The sequence below is a fragment of the Oncorhynchus nerka genome, linkage group LG7 (genome assembly GCF_034236695.1).
Source record: "Oncorhynchus nerka isolate Pitt River linkage group LG7, Oner_Uvic_2.0, whole genome shotgun sequence".
In the NCBI taxonomy this organism is placed as follows: Eukaryota; Metazoa; Chordata; class Actinopteri; order Salmoniformes; family Salmonidae; genus Oncorhynchus; species Oncorhynchus nerka.
In genome coordinates, this window is record NC_088402.1 from 30,548,515 (window position 1) to 30,572,652 (window position 24,138).

The window sequence follows — 24,138 nt, forward strand, 5'->3', positions numbered from 1 at the left end:
ACCTGGCGATTGGTCCACATATGTCACATGGACGAGATGTATGACGGGATATGAGGTTCCCTCTCAACGATAGACCGCTATCTAAGCTATTTAATGTGGCATAAATTAGATAGCTAATGCATGCATTGGCTACTGATATAAAAGTTCGAACAAATAATGAACAAATAATACAACGAACATAGACAGGTAAAAAAAAAGTTGAAAAGCCAACCAGAAATGTGAGGTTTGAAAAGATGCAAACAAACTAAAAACCTTTTCACTTGAAGCTTTTGCTAATTTATTGCGCCTGGCCAATGCAGTTCTGACCAAGACAAGAGGTTGATTGTATTATTTTAGGTCAGTGGGATAAACGTCTCATTTTCAAGGATTTTCAAATAGATATGTTGGCCTGTGGGCCATATATGCAATCGAGGTGTATATTATTTTGGTAGGCGAATAGTGTTGAAGGTATTTGCTTTAATCAATGCTGTAAGGAAAGCCTAAGTGAGAACTAGATTTCAAATTAGCAAAGTCAACAACACAACAAACTGATGTGCCAACGGCAAAAAAAAACGGTCTCGGCATTCCAGCACCATGGACAGTTCCATGACTGCTGCGACCACTGTTTTAATTGAAAATCCAGGAATGAATAGCCTTTCTAGCGACCATATTCAACACATGCAATAGTCTACCATGTAATGCGTATCACAATTCGTGCACAGCACATGAAATGGTTTAGCATACAGCTCATGCTATGCCGTCATGACCATGTCAAGTCATTAAGCAATTTATAGATGGACCAGGCATAGGCTCCATGGCATTTCACACCAGTTTGAGAGTCGGATAACAGCGTGCCTTATCATGTGCTATCTAACTATATTTTTACGCTTTATAGGCCTCATCATACACGTACGATTCATACTTTCTTTATCGAAATGACGCGTTGTAGCATTGGCCCATAGGCTAGACTAAATAAAAATAAAGCAATAGAATTGTCATAACATAAAGTGACGTTGTTTTCTTTTTATGGTGGTGTTCTGAAGCAATAGGCCCTATAATAAATCCCGTGCATAGGTAGCCTATCACATGACTGCAGCACTATCGCCCTTTGCTCGCTGGCACTCTCATCTCTGTCTGACCAGAAGGCAGTAGGCAGCAGCAGTGACTGGCTTTGTAAACACAACGTGCTGTGCTGCTTTGTTTCGGAACCGCCACCATTCGGATTCTATCTCTAGCCATGCCATGGATATTTTGTGGCAATATCAATTCAGGATAATTTTGCTAGGAGACTCGACCGTAGGGAAATCATCTTTGCTGAAGCGGTTTACAGATGGAATTTACAGCGATGTAGCGGATCCAACGGTCGGTGTTGATTTTTATGCCCGTTCGCTAGACATCGAGCCAGGGATTAAAATCAAGCTTCAACTGTGGGACACGGCTGGACAGGAACGATTTAGGTGAGATATAGACAATTCATGTTATACTCGGCTTATATATATACAAATATATATATTTGTTATCAATAATAATATATATTTCCATCAGTATAAATTAGCCTATATGGATCAAATAACTAAAACGCCTCAGCCTTCACAATATCTATTGTGGTCGGTTTACCATTTTGGCGAGTAACAGTTGAGAAAAATAATAGTTTATTATTAGAGAAACGAGGAACGAGGTCAGTCATCGTCAGTCATTTTTTTTACGGTACGACTGCAATAACGGAGGCCGTTACTTCAATCTCCATCGTAAAAACAGTCATTAAATTGTGTCGTATCATCAGTTGGATTCATTCACCGATGATGGGCAACAACCTCGCCTTGATACTGTTTTGTGTAATACACAAATATCCTGTTTTAATACAATGATAAGACGGTTTTGATGCCTGTCTTTGGATGGGTGACAGTCAAATCCGGTTATTCTGCAAGTGTGGTTTGTTACTGCTGAGATGGCCTGTGAATCAGCGAGGCATGGCTCTCTCTGTTACATACATGTAGTAATGTGCCTTTATGTAGCCTAGTCTGCCATGCCTAGGCACATACAGTATCCATCCAGGAGCCAGTGTAACTTGTAGTTGAAAAAAACATGCTAACAACATAATTCATTCCCCAGTCTCAGATACTATTCCTCTAAGAGCATTAGAACTGTGTTTGTAGACTCTGCTCTCAGATCTCCTTTTCCTCTTGAAGCTGAACCCGGATGTCTCTGACAGAATATTATGGAAGAAAGAGTGTTTTCCCATAAGAGGTTCACAGTACACACCTAAAAGAGATTCTCAGTGGCATGACAGAACTGTCTCTACAGGTGTGTACAGTTATCATTCCTTAGTTAGTAAGCCACAATGCATGTCTTTCCCTAGACCTGCAAGGAGTCACGGATCTTGTTACGCTGTTTTGCCAACTCCTATATGTTTGTTGTCATGCTATGAGTGTAGTTTGGTTCAGGGTTACACTGAGATTCAAGTCAGCATTGTTTAAATTCACATTTTACTATGGATCAGAGCTGAATTGTAACATCTCCTATTCTCCATCTTCCAGGTCCATCACCACTTCCTACTACCGTAACTCAGTGGGCGGGCTCCTCGTGTTTGACCTGACCAATCACAAGACCTTCGACCACGTGAGGGAGTGGCACAAGGAAGTGAGCGAGCACATCCTGCCGCACAACATGGTCTACATCCTGATTGGCCACAAAAGCGACCTTAACAAGGACCGGAAGGTGACGCAGGACGAGGCTGAGCAGCTGGCGGCGGAGATGGGGATACGCTATGTGGAGACGTCGGCTAAGTGCAACAGCAACGTGGACCGGGCCTTCCAGCTGCTCAGCAGGGACATCTATGAGCTGATGAAGATGGGGCAGATCACCACGAGGGACGGATGGGATGGGGTGAAGAGTGGCCTCACTACCAGGGTCCTGTACCCGGGCGATGAGGATATTGAGGTGGAGCCGAGGGAGAAGAGTTGCAACTGCTGAGAGACTGACCTTCGATCCCTGACCTCTGACCTCATCATGTTCATGTTGTTCATCAATGTTCATTACGCACCAAACGGAAGAAAACGGATTGGAACAGAGAGGGACTACCTGGAATTGTCCAATAAGAAACGCAAATGTATCTTTTTCGTTGCGAATCGTTCTAGAACGTGCTCCGATGCGTTCCCTAATAAACACGACTCATGTCTCCACTGTTGTTCCCCCTCTCTTATCTCCACAAGTATCTCACATCATCTCACAGTTTAGTCAGTTTCCCATTGAAACTAAGCCATGGTCTAAAGTAAGGCCCTTGTCCTGTCACGTGTGCACGTGTCACCATATGCCTAGTGTAGCTAGCCTGCCTTTCCTCTCTGTATCAGTTCCTCCAGAGGTCAGGATGGGGCTGTTTTCTGATGGGATTGTGGGATACACATCCTGTAGTACACATCTTGATGTGACAAAAGCTTCTCTACAAACACAAAAGTCTGAGTCTTTAGGCCAAACACCAGAGTAAATCCTTGCAGTGGAATAGCATCATACATGTACATGCTAAACCTACACAGTTTAACATCACCTGGGTAGCTTTGGGCCCAGTTAGGTAAGGCAGACACAGAGGCTGCATTTACAGAGGCAGCCCAATCCTGATATTTTGCCCAATTATTGTTCTTTTGACCATTGAGAAGAGGCCTTTTGACAAATAATTGGGCAAAATATCCGATTTGGGCTGCTTGTGTAAACGCAGCCAGAGACACCTGCGTGACAGCGATCAGGCCTTGGGGTATTCCAGTACATATTCTATTCCTTCCTGGCAGCATCCTTTTCCTTCCTGGATGCCCTTTGCTGCCATAGGAGTTATTGGATTCTTAAGCAGGCAAGGTCTTGACTGGTGGACAATGCATTATTGTGATCTGGCATCACTCCCATTACATTGTTGTGGGTTGACTCCTGTCTCCTGTGTGTGTGTGTGTGTGTGTGTGTGTGTGTGTGTGTGTGTGTGTGTGTGTGCTGTTGCTCTGCCTGCAGTCCCCTGAGACTGTACATCATGTCCGGTATGGTCAGTGGTATAAAAAGTATCCAATCATCATACTTGAGTAAAAGTAAAAATATCTTAATGGAAAATGACTCAAGTAAAAGTGAAAGTCACCCAGTAAAATACTACTTGAGTAAAAGTCTAAAAGTATTTTGTTTTAAATATACTTAAATATCGAAAGTAAATGTAATTGCAAAAATATACTTAAGTATCAAAAGTAAAAGTAAAACTATTCAGAATTTCAAATTGCTTATATTAAGCAAACCAGGTGGCACACGACAGCACGCAGACATACTTTACAAATAAAGAATTTATGTTTAGTGACCAGGGATGTTCTCTTAATAAGTGTGTGAATTGGACCATTTTCCTGTCCTGCTAAGCATTCAAAATGTAACCAGTACTTTTGGGTATCAGGGAAAATGTATGGACTAAAAAAGTACATTATTTTCTTTAGGAATGTAGTAAAGTAAAAGTAGTCAAAAATATAAATAGTAAAGTAAAGTACAGACCCCCCCCCCGACTTAAGTAGTACTTTAAAGTATTTTTACTTAAGTACTTTACATTACCCCACTGGGTATGGTTAACTCTGGTGTTAAAAGGTCACTGATAATAGGCAGGGAGAATAAACTGTACTCTATATGTATCACCATCACCACCCCTCATCTGTTCATATGGTCCTGAAGACTGCTAATCTATGTAATTGCACACAAACCAAATCTTGTTCGTTGCATCATGTTGTGATCTTCCTACATCAGAGCAGATGTTTTCTATTTTTATTTTTTACATATCTATCATTTGTAGAACATCGCTGAAGCCACAAACCCTTTTAATGGTCTTTGCATTTGTATATGGCATATTAAAAAAACAAAAACAAACCTTCCAAGGTGGGCCTTCAAGGGGGAAAATCACCCCAAACAACATCGGTCTCCTTTCGGTCTTTCGGTCTCCTTTCGGTCTGCAGAGAGGCACAGGAAGATAACTCTCTAGTTTCCCTAGACTACTACCTCTATACTGCAAACCTCAGTGCAGATAACAGTTGACCTGAGACTTGGCTGTAGACTGGTGTTACCATGGCTCAGGGTCTAGATAACAGCTCACTTTGCCTGGTCCCTCTTCCCTTCCTTCCCCTCAGCTCACCTTGTCCACCTCCACACCCTGCACACACTGTAGATGGCAGGAGAGACATTGTGCATTCAGCAAATGTGACTTTCTGTGATATTGTGTTCTATGTTGGTTTTGTGTCCAGTGGTTATTGGGCAAGGCGCAGGAGCATATGGGCAGTATCATGGTCATGCGACTTGACTTGTTGAAAGGAATGTCTAAGTAACTAATCTTTTGGGAGTTTTTTCATACATACTGGTAAACACCTTGCAAAGCCTCAGCATACAATTTCTTGACAAAAAATATGTCTTGCCTCTTGCTTTACAAAGTCTGATGCAAACGTAGTTTAGTTGTTCCTGTTGTTCCCACACTCATAAATGTTTACCCTGTTTATAGTTATGTTGTGGTCAATTTTTAAGCTCTACTGACCATTCACAGACTGATTAAACCTCTGTTATCACAGGTCATAGCCCCGTTACAACATGTCTCATTTCTTTCAAAGTTAAATCAGTTGGCTAACCAATACGTATGACAACCAGATGTCTGTATTGATCCATGTTCTTGTTACGGTAAAAAAGGACACATCCACAAAGAGAAGGCAGTACCGATGCCTAGGGATGGGAGACATACCCTTTAAATGAACTAAAACAGTCTTGCCTGGGAATGTATAGAAATGGAGAATGATCTTTTTCAGACATGGTTTCAGAGGGATGATAATGTAGGCCGCTGTCTGTTTGGTCATCACTATTCAACTCCTTTTGAAAAGCAGAAAATATTTTCATTCTAAGCCACAAAGGGAGTTAGAGACAAACCATGTTCCTTACTGTATGTAGTGCTGCCTTTTTTCAGCTTGCTGTGTCATTTCTAACAGGGTTTATTTTGTACAGCTGTATTTTTTATGCTTATAATAATGATAAAATGTGCTGTGATATAGCTGCTTGTCATTGAATGCAACCTATTCCTGAGCACTGACTTTGATAAGGATTCTTATTGACTGTATTGTTACATCAGATAGGAAGAAAACAGGAATTAGGAAGCTGTGGTGCTGATGATGCCCGACGATGGTCTATAAACAAGGTGTATCTAGAGAAAGACCCCTGTCACTGAGATGGAGCACCAGCTATATTCAACAGCCTATTCAGGCTAAATTGACATGAAAGAAGAGATTGAGCTTGGATCTTGACACGTTGCCAGTAGAACTATAAATGTTTAGATTTTAAAGCAGAAAATGGAAAATAATTGATGCTTTGGAAAGTGTTCAGTTGATTATAAATGGTGGCCATTTTCATTGTGATTATAGTTATATCATAATAGTGTAATCTGAATACCAATTGACAAAACAATCTAATTAAATCTGTAGTATCCAACAGGTCCTTGAAAGTACAACAACATATGACATATCACTAATGCATTTTACTTGCAAATTCTCTTTTTGGGGAGTCTTTACAACTAGACACAGCAGCACAGCAGCACAGTTGATACTTCTATTTTGCCTCTGACTGAGTCCAATCACAGATCACAGCTTGACAAAATAAATGTTATTTATTTTCTATTCTAAATGTTCTGTGCAAGGTACTCACTCTACTGTTAAAGGGTATTCAATCAAAAAACAATATTATGTCCATGGTGCCATATTGATTGACCATCTCCATGCTAGGGTTGTGACGCCCTCTTTGGGTAACAACAGAACTGCATACCTGACCCACTTATCTGTATCACAGTGCAAATAAATGACTACACTCCAACTGAAAAACATACAACTGTGTATGGTAATAATATTGGTGTGCTTTCATCTTCATAAGCCTCTGTTGAAAATCACAACTGTTAGTTGGCATAAATGATCAATAACTAATCAATAACAGATTAATATCACTTGTGAAAATGAAGCTGTTCACTGATATTGCTTTCACTTGTACCCCCCCGCTCCTGTCCAAGCTCACCTGTAGAAACCATATATAGACTTATGGTAGAAACACATGTGGTCCTTAAAGACTCATCTGGAGGGAAGAAATGCAGATACACACACGCTAAATGAGCAAATTCATTTGAATGATTGTGCTTATTTTATATGTGGTGAAAAGTAAAATAAATATTACGTTAAATGAAAGAAAGACCTGATGTATTTATATGATCAGATCTTTAATGAAAGTGACAGTGAAGGTACATTTTGTAAGGGAGGGGTCAGAGAGTACACAATTGTTACCAGGAGGAAAATGTGCAAGGGTCATGCTTTTACAATTTCAGTCAGGGGAAGGTTTCGATTTTTTTGTAATCGATTAAATGTCCTATTGCTCACTGTTTGAGAATGAGTTGCTTATCATATCTCGATGTGTGCTTGATGCTGCCCCTCATCCCTGATTCTCTGCTGGGCGTGCAATATGAAGTGCTCCTAGTATAGTCTCAATCAAATTATCCATAGCCTGCCGTGCCTTTAGAAAGTATTCATACCCCTCGAATTATTCCACATTTTGTTGTGTTACAGCCTGATTTCAAAATGGATTCAAAAAAAATATCTCACCCATCTATACACAATACCCCATAATAACAAACTGGAAACATGCTTTTAGAAATTTTAGCAAATATATTGGATAGAAAATACAGAAATATCTCATTTAAACAAGTATTAACACCCCTGGGTCAATACTTTGTAGAAGCACCTTTGGCAGCTGTGAGTATTTGTGGGTGGGTCTCTAAGAGCTTTCCACACCTGCCCATTATTCTTTAAAAATTGATTCAAGCTCTGTCAAATTGGTTTTTGATCATTGCTAGACAACCATTTTCAGTTATGCCATAGATTTTCAAGTAGATTTAAGTCAAAACTGTAAATTGTCCACTCAGCAACTCCAGTGTAGATTTGGCCATGTGTTTTAGGTTATTGTCCTGCTGAAACGTGAATTAATCTCCCAGTGTCTGGTGGAAAGCTGATGAAGCAAGTTTTCCTCTAGAATTTTGCCTGTGCTTAGCTCCATTATGTTTATTTTTATCCTGAAAAACTTCCTAGTCCTTAACGATTACAAGCATACCCATAACATGATGCAGCCACCACTATGCTTGAAAATATGGAGAGTGGTACACAGTAATGTGTTGTATTGGATTTTCCCCAAACATAACACTTTGTATTCAGGACAAAAAGTGAATTGCTTGGCCAATTTTTTTGCAGTTGTAAACTATAGAAAGCAGGTGCAGAAGGTGAGTTTAATGATAAGAAAGGCAGATAAACAAAACAGGAGACCTGTACTGAATGTGACCAAAACCAATACTCCTGATGACTAAGGCTACTGAGGGCTAAATAAAGGGAGATTAATCAAGGCAATGATGAGGTGCAGGTGTGCGTATTGATGGTTGCCAGGACCAGTGGTCAGTATACCGGCGACGTCAAGCGCTAGAGCGGGGGAGTGGGAGTAGGCGTGACAGCAGTATTGCTTAAGTGCCTTGTTGCAAACAGGATGCATGTTTCGGAATATTTTTTATTCTGAACAGGCTTCCTTCTTTCACTCTATCAATGAAGTTAGTATTGTGGAGTAACTACAATGTTGTCGATCCATCCTCAGTTTTCTCCTATCACAGTCATTAAACTCTGTAACTGTTTTAAAGTCACCATTGGCCTCATGGTGAAATCCCTGAGTGGTCTCTTTCCTCTCTGGCAACTGAGTTAGGAAGGACGTCTGTATATTTGCAGTGACTGGGTGTGTTGAGACACCATCCAAAGTTGAATTAAAAACGTCACCATGCTCAAAGGGATATTGTCTGGGTTTTTTAAAATGTTTTTTTTTTCACATCTACCAATCAGTGCCCTTCTTTGCGAGACATTTGAAAACCTCCCTGGTCATTGTGGTTGAATCTGTGTTTGAAATTCACTGCTCGACTGAGGGATCTCACAGATAATTGTATGTGTACAGAGATGAGGTACAGAGATGAGGTAGTCATTCAAAAATCATGTTAAGCACAATTATTGCACATAGAGCGATACCATGCGACTTATTATGTGAATTGTTAAGCACATTTTTACTCATTATTATTATCATTATTATTTAGGCTTGCCATAACAAAGGGGTTGAATACTTATTGACTCAAGACATTTCAAATGTCCTTTTTATTTCATTTATAAAAATTCCAAAAAACACAATTCCACTTTGACATTATGGGGTATTGTGTGTAGGTCAGTGACATAAAAAAGAATGCATAGGCTATCCCAATCATGAGGCCTGGCCTGCTCTGCTCTTGCTGAGGTAAACCGTTTTGTGCTGCCTAACCAATGGATGTGCTGTGTACGGTGGCACTTCAGTAGGCGAGTCAAAAGCTTCTTCTGAAAATATGTTTTTATATATCAGAAAATGTCATATCTGTGTAAGCGGACTAGGCCTACTGATGTCCTGTTCAGTTTGAGAGAGAGAGAGAGCAAAGATGAGAAAGAGGACCAGAGGTAAGCTTGCTACTGCTATAATTGATTTGAGTAAAATATATATTTATTTGCCCATAACGAAGCTATTTATTGACCTCACAATAAGCAATATAACTTAATGTATATACTTTGAAGTGGCAGCTGTGAAAATGGACAGCACCTGGCTGCTGAAATTTGACGAATTGGAGAAGGTCTAATTCGGATAAACTGTCTTTCTTTTAATTTGACTTTAGGCTACTAACAACAAGAGGGCTTTGTGTTGGAGCCTATTTCTTCCTATTCAAGAAATAAGAGGTAGGCCTACCTGTTTGACAGATTAAATGATAGTCTACTATCCATAGACTTTGTCAGCCAATTCCTTCCATCACCATGCACTCCTTAATATCTCAGCGTCAGTGAAGGGCTTGGTGTGTTAAGTTAAAAAAAAGGGCTCGAATTAAGGCGGTATGTGAGGGTGTGAGAGTAATGTGGCTCTCAAAAATGGACATGAATATATAAAGCAATCTATAATGACGCTTTAGTCGGCAAGGATTTGTGCTAGAAACAAGCTGTAAAATGCCGGGAAAGACTCTGATGCATTTGGGATTTATTTGTTCCCTTTTTGACATTCATAGGCTGCGGTACAACCAACTATAGCCGAGGAGACAAAAATGTGTCACACCCTGATCTGGTTCACCTGTCCTTGTGATTGTCCCCACCCCCTCCAGGGGTCGCTTATTATCCCCGGTGTATATATCCCTGTGTTTCCTGTCTTTCTGTTCGTCTTGTTTGCCAAGTCAACCAGTGGTTTTCTTTGCGCCTATTTTTCCCCAGTCTCTGTTTGTTTCTAGTCCCCCTGGTTTTGACCCTTGTCTGTCCTGACTCCGAACCTGCCTGTCTGACCACTCTGCCTGTTCCCTTGTACTGTTTTGTACTCGGATCTCGAGACTGCCTATCGTCCGTTACTGTTTGGACTCTCACGTGGTTTATGAACTCTCGCCTGTCCCAGACCTGCCTTTTCCTACTCCCTTTGTTATAATAAATATTGGAGCTCTACCATCTGCCTCCTGTGCCTGCTTTGGGTCTCGTCTTGTGCCCTTATAAAATGTACTTTGCGAAGGAAGTAATGTGTGATTCTGTCACTTTCATTTGAGGTTCAACATTTCAACAGGCTATTAAACTATATACTAAGTCAGTCAGGAGCAAACCAGGTAGCCTAAGAAGGAACGAAAATGAATTATTTAGGCTATATTATTATTATTTCAAGGCTATAGCCTGCCATTTAAGAAACAAATTGTGACTTATTTGTGACAAGCTACAGGCTGGCAGGAGCAATCAGCATTTCAAAAACACATCAACAATAGCACTTCAACAAGATGCCTATAAATGTCACATTTAGGCTGAATAAAAGGAAAATATGCCTTATTAAGCTACACAGTCATTCTACAGTGCATTGGAATTCACTTTCAGAAACACGAGTTTGGCCAGTCTTTGGTTTGAGGATCATGCGGTAAACTATGCATGCCTAGTTTGTTAATTTAGCCTAGCATATGCTCTTATATTCCCATGCCCTAATCACAGTAAACACGTATATTCTGTAACAACAATATCATTGAATAAAATAGAATACATTTGAAAATGATCATTTCCCCAAAAATATTTTTGTAAGTGCATATACACAAAGTACTGAGTAATGTTTCTGAATAATTATATAATTAATTTTTAACAAATTAGCAACAACAAAAAATGTTTTTGCTTTGTCATTGTGGAGTATTGTGTATAGATTGATGAGGGGAAAAAACGATTTAATCTATTTTAAAATAAGGCTGGAACGTAACAAAATGTGGAAAAAGTCAAGGGGTCTGAATGCTTTCCGTATGCACTGTAGGCCTACCTGATGATATGCGGCTGCTGTGTTAAAAAAACAATTGTATTTTTCTCGAATTCTTTGATGATCTGAGACATCAGTTGTAAACTCCTTCTGTTGCACTCAATGTGTAAAGTTGATAGACAACTTTAGCACTGTTCCAAACAAAGTACAGTCCTATTTTTAACAGTAGCCTGTATAGAAATTAAAACGTCTCCGGGGCTACAGCATGCGCTCGTTCACAGCATGCGCTCGTTCGTTGTCAGGCTCTGTTGTCGTATAAAAACTATTCTGATTTTCTCCAGTCATGTAAAATGACGTAGAAGTGCATGAATTGCGTGTATAAAAAGCATTTTTTTTATCGGACACAAATAAGATAATGAATGTATGCAGTGCTTTTACTATAATGGGGATTTTATCACCCCTACCCTTGCCCGTGGTGATATGCGAATCCACAACCTTCTGGCTACTTTGTCATGTAACTACAAAACGAAGAACAGTTTCTTAGAACCGAATGTCTAGGGCTCTGGTCTGTACTATGAGTGAGGATAAACAGTAGGAATGTTATGTGCTATCCACTTGGTTTGAATTATTGTTTTTGGTATAGTGGAGGGACACTTTTTTTCTCTCCAGGTTTTAGGGGAGGTCGGGTAAACATATATTTGACTGAAGGGAGGGCCATTCATTATTTCAGAGAGGTCCGATTGTTAGCAGAATTTACGCAGCAGGTTAGGATAATTAGGTTACGTTTATGAAAAGGGTTAGCTAAAATGCACGAAAAACAACAACTTTTGATGTTAATTTGACAAATGCTGGTTACATTTTCGCGACTACCCTAGCGTTACGTCCCAATAATCTCAAACTTCTCCTGAAGTGTGCACTTGTTCCCTTCATTAATTTGAAATGAAATTAATGGTATCTCGAAACGCTAGTACACAATCCAATATTGTTTGATTTGCAGGGAGTAGTTAAAGTGCACACACTTCTGGAGGACTGAGACACAATCCGGGAAGCGGTCGATTTGGAATACATTTACAAGGCGCTATCGTGGGGACCAATCAGAATCTAAAATGTTCAACGTATCTATCCCATGATGCTTCGCTTTATGGAAAATCACGGATAAATGCATCTAATTCTATTTGATTCATCAATATTATTCGTTGTTTTGTCAACTAAAATATGATTTAAGTGTTTTATACAACGGGAAATCACTAACAGAATAAAATACATTTAATGTTTTTCCCTACCCTGACTGAAGTCCCTGTGTCCAAAGAACACATTGTAAAAACTATCATTTCAACGTTAAAAAGGGCTTCTGCTATGTTTAGCACAGGGAGGGTGGGGATTCACCACTCTTCTTGCGGAATCGATATCAAGAGATTTCGGAAGCATAATTTTTACTGACCGGAGCTGCGAATGATCGTGAATCTTTGCGCTCCAAAATTTTGTAAAAAAATAAACTGTATTTAACAAAACAAGCATTTATTCATTCTAGTGCGGCGCCAGTTCAGACTTGTGCGTGCAACTGGTCCACAAAACATGCATTAACAAAAGCAGGTCATAATCCAATTATCCTAATGCTGTGATGATTGCCGTCATAAAACATTTAACAGCGACTTGTCAACAGGCTTGTTTTTATTTTGACCTATTTTTGAGGATGCAGCATGCGTGACTGTCGAGCTGCACTGCTATATGAGGAAGTGTGACTGCTCGAAGTGCGCATGCCCAGCAGCTTGTAGGGATGTGTTCGACTTCATAAAAACGGTAAGGGAAATCTAAACGATGGCTTTGTACTGTTAGGTGTATTCGGTTCATAAAGGCTAACTGATTTATATGCGAGGTAATGTCTATCTCTACGTAGATTTGGTCATTTTAAAGGGGTAACACCCCGTGCTCGCTCCGAATGGCGGGGCAACGCCGTCGCCGCGTTGTTGTTTGGTGTACGTGCTGCCGCACAGGGACGTAATTTTGAAGGGGAAAAGAAAAGTAGAACGGACGCACGCTATCGTCTGAAACAAGCGGTACGTAACCGCCGCCACGCTGTAAATCTCAAGGTGGCTAGTAACAGCCCGGCCACAGGTTGCGTGAGCGCCAAACCTCTGCCCAAAGTCCATTACTTTAGTTAGCTTAGCCATCTTGCTAGCTACAAGCCGCCACCTTGCTAGCAAGATAGCCGGACTAGTACAATGCATGGGCGTAGGCCGTTCAGCTATACAGATCAGCGGGGAAGGCTATTCGGGCAAATGGCGCTTTAGCAGCTAGTTAGCTATGTTCCACTTGATCTCCTGACTAACTAGTGCACTGCACTGCCCATACCCACAGAAACGTTGCGAGGAGAAAAACTGAGTACAAACTTGCTGTACATTACTTTTAACTAGTACGTTAGCTAGCTAACGCAACGTTTCTGTGGATATGGGCAATGTAGTGCACTAGTTACAGCCAGGAGACCAGGTGTAACGATAGCTAGCTACTAGTTAAACGTTATACAAAGCAAGTTTTCAGTCAGGTTTTTCTCCTCGCCTTTTAAATGTGTAGGTACCAAGTAGGAAAGATATATAGCTAGTAACCGTGGCTTTCAATGAGCCCCATGCAGTGCCCCAATTTCTAACTATGACAGAATAACCGAATAACACTTTGGAGGTTTGAATTAAACCATACAGCCATTGGCTGAAACAGAGGCAACTGAACTGAATCTGTTTATGGGCATGGTCTGCCCTGAGAGCATCTTATCCATATTTTACCTTGTCCTATCTGTCCTCCCGTATGTGAGTAGTCTTTCACACACACATTCTTCTAATCTTCCCTATTTGTCACCATTGTGCTCTTCATCCCTATCTGGGGCTTTCAGTAGGTTACACTGGGAGAGGAGTCAGGATGGCACAAACCGAGGTGACGACAGTCTCCATGGGGGACTTGATGGTGATGAGGGCTGCTGAGGAAGATGATGGTGATGACAATGAAAGCAAGACACAGGTCATCCTCCAGCTACAACCAATCACAGCAAGGTAGGTACACACTGATGTTTACTTGAGCCTGATGGGGGGGTGCGGGGGGACAAGACTAGTGTAACAGAGTTGGTTCGGTGAACCACGCTCACATGATGGCTAGGCTTTAGGTTAGTGAGCTAACACTGTCTTGTGGCAAGCAGACCCTGCTTTGTTTTTTAGTCAAAGTTTTCATTTGTTTTGTATTCACTTTCCCTTGCAGTATGGATGAGTCGGGAGAGGCAGACACAGCTGTTGTGGCTGTGGAGTCACACCCAGGTAAGTAACAGACACACACACACAGTCCCACACAAACAAAGCATATCATAAAACATGTGCACTTGTGTGTGTTCCTTGAGAAGAAACAACAGTTGACGGGGAGGACGTAGAGTTGGGCTATCCCATCACATGTGGAGAGTGTAAAGCTGTGCTACTGGTCAAGAAGTTTGTCTGTCCTGGAATAAACGTAAAATGTGTCAAGGTTAGTATTGTCATGGTCACTGTATTCTCTACAGAAATCATAAAGCTTTTCAAATGCTAGTGTGCAGAGAAGGAACAGCTCAGACTGCCAGCTTTGGTATACTTTTTAAGAGTTTTAGTCCTGTTTGTACATTGTCAACAGAAGAGATTGTGAGAATGTCACATCATACCGTTTGCCTCAACAATGCCTTAGACATCAGTTGAAGGTTTCTCATTGGCCAGTTGTTTCTTTGCTGTCTCCTTTATGATAAGGTGGTATAGGTATCTGTTTTGTCATCCCAGTGAACAGATGGTTCCTTTCTAAACTCTACCTATAATGTCTGCACCATACAGTATGAAGACCAGCTGATCAGTCCCAAGCAGTTTGTCCACATGTCTGGGAAGGCTACACTGAAAGACTGGAAGAGAGCTATCCGGATGGGTGGGGTCATGCTCAGGTGAGAAGTAAAGTCGACCGGTCCCACATCAACCCCTAGCCTTTAGCCCCTACGCACTTGTGGAGAGATCATTAGATAGGCATTTAGCCTATCTCTTAGGCATCAGAGGTAGGTAGTCAAGAACTTAGAGAGGTGGGCCAGAAACTGGAGGGTTGCAAGTTAGGAGCCCAGGTCTGAGGGGGAAATCAACCCAAGGTGATTGATGCACATGGTGTGTCCCTTCCCGCTCTCTTTCCTCACTCTTAACCTTTTATCTAATCATCTCTTCTTCAGGAAGATGATGGACTCTGGGCAGCTAGACTTCTATGAACACAACACTCTGTGCACCAACACGTGTCGCAGCACCAAGTTTGACCTGCTGATCAACAACACGCGCTTCCCCCCTGACGGCAGCGGCCTCACCACACCCACCTCCTCACAAGGTGAGACCAGACACACCCCTCCCCGGGGTCTGTTAAGAGCTCAGGTTGTCTGTGGCAAAACAATTTAAAAGTTTGTCAGTTATTTTTTGGTCTGGCAGTTATTTTTGGTAAATAACCTTTTAATCCTATTTTCTCCCATTTACCTCCTTTTGAATTTGTGATTTCATGTTGTGTATTGAACATTGTAAGTAGTGGAGCTAACCATGTCTCTCCCCTTTTTGGACATGTAGCCCAGGTGGTGATTGGTAATGGTGGCCAGGTTGCCATGACAACAGAGGAGAGGTCAGAGGTTCTGACCGGAACAGTGGATTGGAGTTCTGGGGCCGTAGCAGTGGAGACAACAGAGAAGAAGGAAACCAGTGAGATATCAGGTGAGTTCTTCACCTAAACAGTTCCCACTTGTGACTGTTTATGTATTTATACTCTCAACTCTGAAGTCAAATAGTTGTCCGGGCATTGGTCTTGTATTAATCTTAGTGCATTTAACCCAGGTATGAAGCTATGTCAAGTACTTGCTGTTGAGTGCGATTGGTTTAGCTCGCACGGTAAAAATAAATCCAATAGAATAATCCCCAAAGTGCAAACTCCACTGACCCTACATGTCGGTCAAGCTAAACCAACCACATCTCAAGTATGTGACACATATTTGACTAGGTCTGCTTGGCATGCAACTGGATGAATTCTTCCTCACCTCTCTCACATAACTGTGACTCAAATTGCATATATCCTACTTTGAATTTGAACTCTGCTGTGTCCTTTGTGTTCCCCCAGAGGAGACGTTGAACTTCTGGAGAGGCATAGCTGATGTAGGCCTGATGGGGGAGGTGGTGGACAACATCAGGACAGAGCTGCTGGAGATGCTGAGAGGAGTGCAGTTACGCAGCGAGCAGGCTGCCATGCAGGACGCTGGTAGGTACTGGCACATAGGACACAGGAGATCGGGTACAGGGTACAGGTCATGGATGCTTAGAAGAGTACAGCTACACAGCAAGCAGGCTGCCATGCAAGGCACAGGTGTGGGTACTGGTACCTAGTCCTAGGACAGAGGGGATAGGGTACAGGTCAATTCTAAGGGTATATGCATGGTGCCACACAGGTGCAATGTTGGTTTCCGTTGATCAAGTCAGGGGATGAAATAAAATGAGAAGTAATGTTTACTTCTCAGGAGTAACATAAGGAAAATACTAGATTATGGGGGCAACCAACAAATAAGGTACACATATGTCTTGTTGAAACACATTTAATGTCTTTGATTAATTGATTGACTGATGGATGTGTTATTATTGACCATGTGATTGATTACCCACTGATGGACCTCAGATTCCTGTCTGGTAGAGGTGGCAGTGTTGAGTAACCTGGCCCAGGTGTTCGGCCTGCTGGACTCGGTCAAACACATCCTGAGTGTAAGGAGAGAACAGACTGACCCTGGAGAGGAGCAGGTCCTTAGCACACTGACCAGTGAGTAATGATCAATTCAGTAACTTCAGGCAAAGGTATGTAGCCTATGATGTTTTGGAGAATTTAACTTTTAGTCATTTAATGTGAATGGTCAGGAACAAAAAATGTAATTGAAAGGGAAAGTCAGTTGTACAACTGAATGCATTCAACTGAAATGTATATTCTGCATTGAAGTCTACATTTAATTGCAAAGATACACCTGTATTGGATATGGCCTCAAACAAAAAGTATTCACTTGCTAATTGACACAGTTGATTACTGTAGAGCACCATCTGAGTCTAACCTCTGACCTGATCTCCACAGACCTGGAGATGCAGCTGGAGGAACAGAGACGACAGCAGCACGTCAGGGCTCAGCTCTGCCACCCTCAGCCCCTCAACAACATCAGCCACACCCCAGGAGGCAAACCCACCAAGCCCAAGGCCAAACGCCCCCGTCTGCAGCGGCCAGCCTCCACCACCACCCTCACCTCCTCCCCCTCCCAGCCCCAGACAGCCACCCTGCAGCCCCAGCAGTTCACTATCCTCTCCCCCATTTCATTCTCCTCCATGGGCCAGCCCTTCTCCCTGTCAGGCCTCCCAATGGCCACGCTGGGTCAACAGAACAACACAGTAACCCTTCACACTCTGCCCGCCGGCTCTCAGACCTTCACCCGATACATCACCACCATGGTGGGGGCTGACGGCAAGACGGAGACCCTGACGCTGCACCCTTCCCAGGGGCTGACGCTAGTGGGCACCACCCTCCAGGATCCCAGTCAGCTGGGAGGAACCATGATGAGTCCCGTGGAGCTGGTCCAACTCACCCAGGGAGGGGTGACCGACGGTGGGGAGATGATGGTGGAGCAGCCCATGGGCCAGGTTGTGGAGATGGGGATGGTACAGGAGGGATTGGTGGAGGGGGTTGAGGACAAGAGCCAGGCACACACCACCGTGATTGAGATCGACCCCGCGCCGGGAGACCATGACCAGACCATGGGGGCGGTGATGGAGTTACAGCTGGCCCAAGAAGGAGAGGCCGAGGCTGTTGAGGAGGACTCTGCCGTAGTGGTCCATGCTGGGATGGAGGTGACCATGGTCTCGGAGGGGCATGAGGGGGAGGGAGGGGAGGAGATGGTGATGCAGGGGGAGTCGGAAGATGCCCAGGGGGAGGTGCTTGAGGCTGGGCAGCAGAGCCAGGTAGAGGGGGTACAGCTGGATGCTAATGGGCAGATCTCAGGCCTAAGGATAATGGTGATCGAGGAGGAGACTCAGGAAGAGGACAAGGACAAATGATCCAGCTCAGCTCTGCAGACAAAGACAATACCCTCTCCTCCCCCTGGAGCCATGTCTGACAGTAGGGATGGACTAGCCTGTTCCCAGATCTGTTTGTGCTGTCTTGCTATCTTGCTGTGATAATTATCGTAGGAGCTGGCAAGATGGCACAAAAAGATCTGGGACCAGAGTAGGGATGGACTCATGGACAGAACATAAAAGAGAATACGCAGGCAGACTTGTGGTGTAATCAAGTGTGTGGAGTGTAGACAGAAAGCTGCCAAAGACCTAGCCTTTTTAGAGTAGCTGTGGTCCTTAGCAGCTAGGCCGAGGTGTACCTTATTTTCATTGTTGTTTCCTTAGTTTTTATTCAAACAAAATGACAACATAGCCAGGCACCGTATCTTATATTGTTTGTTTTTGTTATGCATTTGTATGACTTCAACTTGAAGAAGACACCCAAATACAATTTTCAGAAAAGGTCCCAGGTTATTGGCTTGAGATTGGTATGAATAACAGTCTGGTGTTGTATTCAAGGTGTGTTACCCTTTGTGTGTGTGTGTGTGTGTGTGTGGAGCTAGAGGTCTACTGTGGGATGATAGCAACAGTTCTAAAACAAAGTCGGCTCTGTTACACATTTCTTTCAAAAATAGAAAGCTTACCACTTTCTCTTTGCAGCTTTTGGGATGAAGTCTTTTCTGCAGTTTTTGTCAAACAAAACAAAGATATTATTTTGTTGAGCTCACCATTGTCAGATCGAAGCTTTTTTGGCATTTTCTTTGCAGGATTTGCATTATTTCACCCTGATTCTCTGTATGGTGACAAATGCAGTAGATGTATTGTATATGCAAGCTCCATAGAGAACAACACATTTGCATTTTTTTCCCCCTCTAGGATTTTTAGCATGTGGTTATTTTAGCAACAAGGTTTTGTATAAGTTAAAGTATGACCAAGATGGTTATGTAAGTCAAAGAATAATGACAGGGACTCGTATGTCAAGCTGAACAAAATGCTGTAACACTTTAGGAAGAAAGTATACACACGCTTTCATAACACCTTTTATGAAACCATTCATAACCATTCACTAGCCTGCGGATATTGTTGCACTCGCTTTGTCTAGGGGTCCTAAGCCCAGTTACATGGTCGGTAAAATGAGTGAATGGGTGCATTTGTGACAAATCAGCGTTTGAGGCGGCAGGTAGCCTAGCGCTTAAGAGCGTTGGGTCAGTAACAGAAAGGTTCAAATCCCTGCGCCGACTAGGTGAAAAATCTGTCTGTTTGCCATTGAGCAAGGCACTTAACCATAATTACTCCTGTAAGTCGCTCTGGATAAGAGCGTCTGCTAAAAGACTGAAATGTAAATGTGATAGTAGCTATATTAGTGTTGCAGTATCATTCATAACATTCATAACACATTTATTCAACATCAGCCTCATGTACACCCCCTTCAAGCAAAGTGTTACCCAAACCGCTGCCCTGCATAGAACAAAGAAAAGTTCTTACTCAGTTTATTTTACTCATAATAACAGACACAGAAGTGCAGTGCTGAGACCAAAATGAATAAATCCATTCAATTATTTTGGTCAATGAATGTGAACAAAGTTGCAGGGTACATTTTAAGTAGTCTGTAATGACCTGTTCTGTATTTCCATAATTACTTTGTAATGTGTTTTAATATTATTAAAATAAATCAATTGGTGTTGGTTGGTGGTTTGGTGGTTGGGAGTGCATTAGTCATGTTCTGTGGAGGAGATCCAAAGGAGGAGATAGAGACGGATGGATCGGCCACACCCTCTAAAAGCCCCCTTCCAACAGCACCAGGCAAGCTCTATCCTGGAACCCGCTAGGCTCCTCAAACTCAACTGGACCTCAAAGCCAGTTCCACTGTGTTTTTTAATTGTTCCCCTCTAATCAGGGACTGATTTATACCTGGGACACACCACCTCTCAAACTTTTACAGAGGCACAATTGAGAGTATTCTGTCGGGCTGTGTCACAGCCTGGTACGGCAACTGCACTGTCCACAACCGCAAGGCTCTCCAGAGGGTGGTGAGTTCTGCACAACGCATCAACGGGGGCAAACTACCTGCCCTCCAGGACACCTACAGCACCCGATGTCACAGGATGGCCTAAAAGGTCATCAAGGACAACAACCACCCGAGCCACTACCTGTTCACCCTGCTATCATCCAGAAGGTGAGGTCAGTACAGGTGCATCAAAGCTGGGACCGAGAGACTGAAAAACATCTATCTCAAGGCCTTCAGACTGATAAACCATCACTAACACAGATAGGCTGATACCTACATACAGACTTCAAATCATTTACCACTAATAAATCGATCACTAATCACTTCAATAATGTCACTTGAATAATGTTTACATATCTTGCATTACTCATCTCATGCATATGCTGTATTTCATACCATCTATTGCGTCTTGCCTATTCCGCTCGGTCATCACTCATCCATATATTTATATGAATATATTCTTATTCTATCCCTTAGTTAGATTTGTGTGTATTAGGTAGTTGTTGTGGAATTGTTAGATTACTTGTTAGATATTACTGCACTGTCGGAACTAGAAGCACAAGCATTTCGCTACACTTGCAATAACATCTGCTAACCATGTGTATATGACAAATACAATTTGATTTGATTTGAGGTGGGTCCAATTAATTATCTGGTAGAACAGTAAACCAGGGCCTATGAGGGCCGGAGCCTGCTGGTTTTATGCTCTACCTGACAATGAATTGCACCCACCTGTTTTCCCTGGTCTAAATCAGTCCCTGATTAAGGGGAACAATGAGAAAATGCAGTGGCACTGGCTTCGAGGTCCAGAGTTGAGTTTGAGGGGCTAACTTTATGTCAAAGTCACTGAAGCTGGAGACTTATATCCCCCTCACTAACTATAAGCATCAGTTGTCAGAGCAGCTTACCGATAACTGCACCTGTGCACAGCCCATCTGTAAATAGCCCACCCAACTACCTCATCCCCATATTATTTTTTTTGCTCTTTTGCACCCCAGTATCTCTACTTGCACATCATCATCTGCACATCTATTACTCCAGTGTTAATGCTACGTTTGAATTATTTCGCCACTATGGCCTATTTACTGTCTTACCTCCCTAATCTTACTATATTTGCACACACTGTATATAGATTTTCATATTGTGTTATTGACTGTAAATGTGTTTATCCCATGTGTAACTCCGTGTTGTTGTTTTTGTCGCACTGCTTTGCTTTCTCTTGGCCAGGTCGCAGCTGTAAATGAGAACTTGTTCTCAACAAGCCTACCTGGTTAAATAAAGGTGAAAAAAAAAATGGAAAAAAAATGCTCCTAAACAAAGAAAGTAAATCATGTCATTATTTTACCACCAGAGAGCAGTAAAGGTCTATTTCATTGCAGGTTGCAGCGCTTGATTCAAGAAGGATTGCTTCTGCCTTGTCCTGCATTAAACCTCTTAGATGTAAAGTCCCCTGTTTTGGGGACCTGCGTAGTTCTGGCACCGGTTCCTGGCCGACACCACTTGAAGCTGTCCCTCCTACCACTTCATTCGCTCCTCCGACTGTCCATCAACTACTGGGATAACCCTACATCACAGTCACTAACAACACATATGCGTGGAATCCATAGTGCAGCAGGAGAGAGTGGTTTTGTCACTAGCAAGTTCAGAGATTGATTTATAATTAATATTATGAATGGATTTTAAACAAAAAACACTTTCTGTTTGTCATAGAGGGACAATATTAATATGAGATGAAAGGTGAGTTGCTAACGAGTCCAGGAAGCCAAGATAGAGCTCTGTTAGACAACTAGAGCTCCGTGAGGATTTCACAGTGATGGGGGCTGACGTTTTGATCAAGAGAGACCGTTAGAACATATGCACATTTTCTCTAACACTAAACATACAAATATGTATTTTACAGTTATAAGGAGTGTGAAATCTTAGTTAATCATTTTATAATTGGATTATACTATATTTAAAAAGCATAAGTCATTTCAAGCTTTATTCATACAGTTTTGTTGAATAGGAAATACATCATATCAAATATCTCATGCTTTTATCATATTTGTACTGTGGACTTGAGCTTGTGTCATCAAATTGTCTACACCTCAGCAGTGTATAACCATTTTTTATTTTGAGGTTTACGTGGATTACATTTAGTTACATTTAACTGGTTTTAATAGAGACAGCACGAATAGAGTGTCTGGACTCTGCCATGGCACACAGACACACACACCCCGTTAATCTCCATGTCTCTGTCACCCCCACTGTTCTGTGTGGTTTAATCCCTCCTGTCATGGAATGTATCCCTGAAGGGTGTGGGGCTTCTCGCTGTGCATTGCTGACATGGCACCTGGGTCCCGCTGATTATTATATGAGATGTCTGCCTTGCTCTGAACTGTCTGAGGGGTGGGCAGGGGAGAGGATCTGGTGTCATGTAGGCAAGAGAATGCTGGCCAAACCTCCCGTTTTGCGTGCGTGAGCGTTGCAAAATAAATGTACACATACAATCCTATCAACCAAACAGCTCGCGCGCATCAACGGGCATCTGCATCGCCAGGCACAAAAAATGTTTGACGCGTGATGCGTTTTTAAGTCCCTCCTCTCCCATCTACTCATTGTTTTTTTATGAGCATATAACCGTGTGGGTGATTTGAAAGACGAAAGAGGTCCACACTCCAGTCCAGTTGGTGGCGGTAATGCATCTTAAAGTTGGTTTCAAATCGCAATATAAAATCTACAAATGATGAAGAATAAGAAAGATGTTAGAGAAGAGATTAATCAGAGAAAACTAACTGCGGGTTATGAGTCAACCGGCACATCACTAAAGAGGAGCCAGACCTGTTTGTGCCTTCTAGCTATAGGAGTTATAGGGTAGAGTGGGGTAAGTTGAGCCGTTTTTGACATTCAGCATCACTCCGTCAGGGGGAATATAGTATTCTTTCTAAGAAGGATATATACATATATTTCAGGATGTTGTGCATCCCTGGAAATAATCAGAAATCATGTAAACATTACTGTTTTGAAAACATAGCTGTTTTGAAAACATTTACCCTACATTTCCATAGTGAATGAAATATTACCACTACCTTTCTTCCCAAACACAATTCAACACATCACTTTTTTTGTCTTTTAATCAATTGAATAATCTTTTGACATAGGCTTAAAATCTAATAAACTGGCCAGGCCTTGTTGTTACCTCATATCCCAGCGATAATGCATTGCATGATGCCTGGTAACAAAACACTTCAATTTGCTAAACTTTTCAATGGCTCAACCATTGGCTCAACTTATGCCATGGTGATTGGCTCAATTGACCCCAAGGCAAATATTTGGACTATATTAGACCACACAGATAGGATGCATTTTCATACTAGGTTTCAGACCTCATATTGAAGCTTATCGAGACCCCACTATCATCCTCGTGCCCAAGACAGGGAAAGTAACTGAACTAAATGATTACTGACCCTTAGCACTAGCTTTCGTCATCATGAAGTGCTTCGAGAGTCTAGTCAAAGACCACTTCACCTCCTCCCTCCCCGACACACTCAACCCTCTTCAATTCGCCTACCACCCTGACAGATCCACCTGGACAAACGTAGAGCATATGTGAGGATGCTGTTCGTCGATTATAGCTCTGCCTTCAATACCATAGTGCCATCTAAGATCACCTCAAAGCTCAGGGCCCTGGGACTGAACTCCTCCCTGTGCAACTGAGTCCTGGACTTTCTTACAGGTAGGCAACATTACCTCTTCTTCACTGATTTTAAA

General features: G+C 42.2%; 2 protein-coding genes and 1 non-coding gene across 8 annotated transcripts; all 3 read left to right on the plus strand.

Moving 5' to 3' along the window:
• The first annotated feature begins 1,108 nt into the window (after nucleotides 1–1,108).
• LOC115132717 (ras-related protein Rab-39B-like) lies at nucleotides 1,109–3,161 on the plus strand. Its single transcript, XM_029665442.2, has 2 exons — nucleotides 1,109–1,436; nucleotides 2,517–3,161. The coding sequence occupies exons 1-2, from the start codon at nucleotides 1,222–1,224 to the stop codon at nucleotides 2,950–2,952; spliced, it is 651 nt and encodes a 216-aa protein (XP_029521302.1). The 5' UTR covers nucleotides 1,109–1,221; the 3' UTR covers nucleotides 2,953–3,161.
• A 9,471-nt stretch (nucleotides 3,162–12,632) lies between these two features.
• Nucleotides 12,633–12,768, plus strand: LOC115132895 (U11 spliceosomal RNA). The gene has a single exon (XR_003864151.2). It is a non-coding gene; the product is annotated as a U11 spliceosomal RNA (small nuclear RNA).
• Nucleotides 12,640–20,061, plus strand: LOC115131454 (glucocorticoid modulatory element-binding protein 1-like). 6 transcript variants are annotated; one of them, XM_029663199.2, is made up of 10 exons: nucleotides 12,640–13,092; nucleotides 14,177–14,333; nucleotides 14,536–14,591; nucleotides 14,675–14,793; nucleotides 15,126–15,229; nucleotides 15,503–15,651; nucleotides 15,882–16,022; nucleotides 16,423–16,560; nucleotides 16,972–17,109; nucleotides 17,413–20,061. In XM_029663199.2, the coding sequence occupies exons 2-10, from the start codon at nucleotides 14,203–14,205 to the stop codon at nucleotides 18,381–18,383; spliced, it is 1,947 nt and encodes a 648-aa protein (XP_029519059.1). In that variant the 5' UTR covers nucleotides 12,640–13,092; nucleotides 14,177–14,202; the 3' UTR covers nucleotides 18,384–20,061. The 6 variants fall into 6 exon arrangements, with proteins under 6 accessions (XP_029519059.1, XP_029519060.1, XP_029519063.1 ...); XM_029663200.2 differs by having other exon boundaries at nucleotides 14,180–14,333; XM_029663203.2 differs by lacking the exon at nucleotides 12,640–13,092 and adding an exon at nucleotides 13,099–13,349.
• The last annotated feature ends 4,077 nt before the right edge of the window (nucleotides 20,062–24,138 follow it).

What these genes read in the sequence shown, in the direction of transcription:
- LOC115132717 (XM_029665442.2), top strand. Translation starts at nt 1,222, where the DNA reads ATGGATATTTTGTGGCAATATCAATTCAGGATAATTTTGCTAGGAGAC. An exon ending in GCTGGACAGGAACGATTTAG is followed by an intron (nt 1,437 to 2,516) that starts GTGAGATATAGA and finishes TCCATCTTCCAG; the next exon opens with GTCCATCACCACTTCCTACT.
- LOC115131454 (XM_029663197.2), top strand. An exon ending in GGCTGTGGAGTCACACCCAG is followed by an intron (nt 14,592 to 14,674) that starts GTAAGTAACAGA and finishes TTCCTTGAGAAG; the next exon opens with AAACAACAGTTGACGGGGAG. An exon ending in TAAACGTAAAATGTGTCAAG is followed by an intron (nt 14,794 to 15,125) that starts GTTAGTATTGTC and finishes TGCACCATACAG; the next exon opens with TATGAAGACCAGCTGATCAG.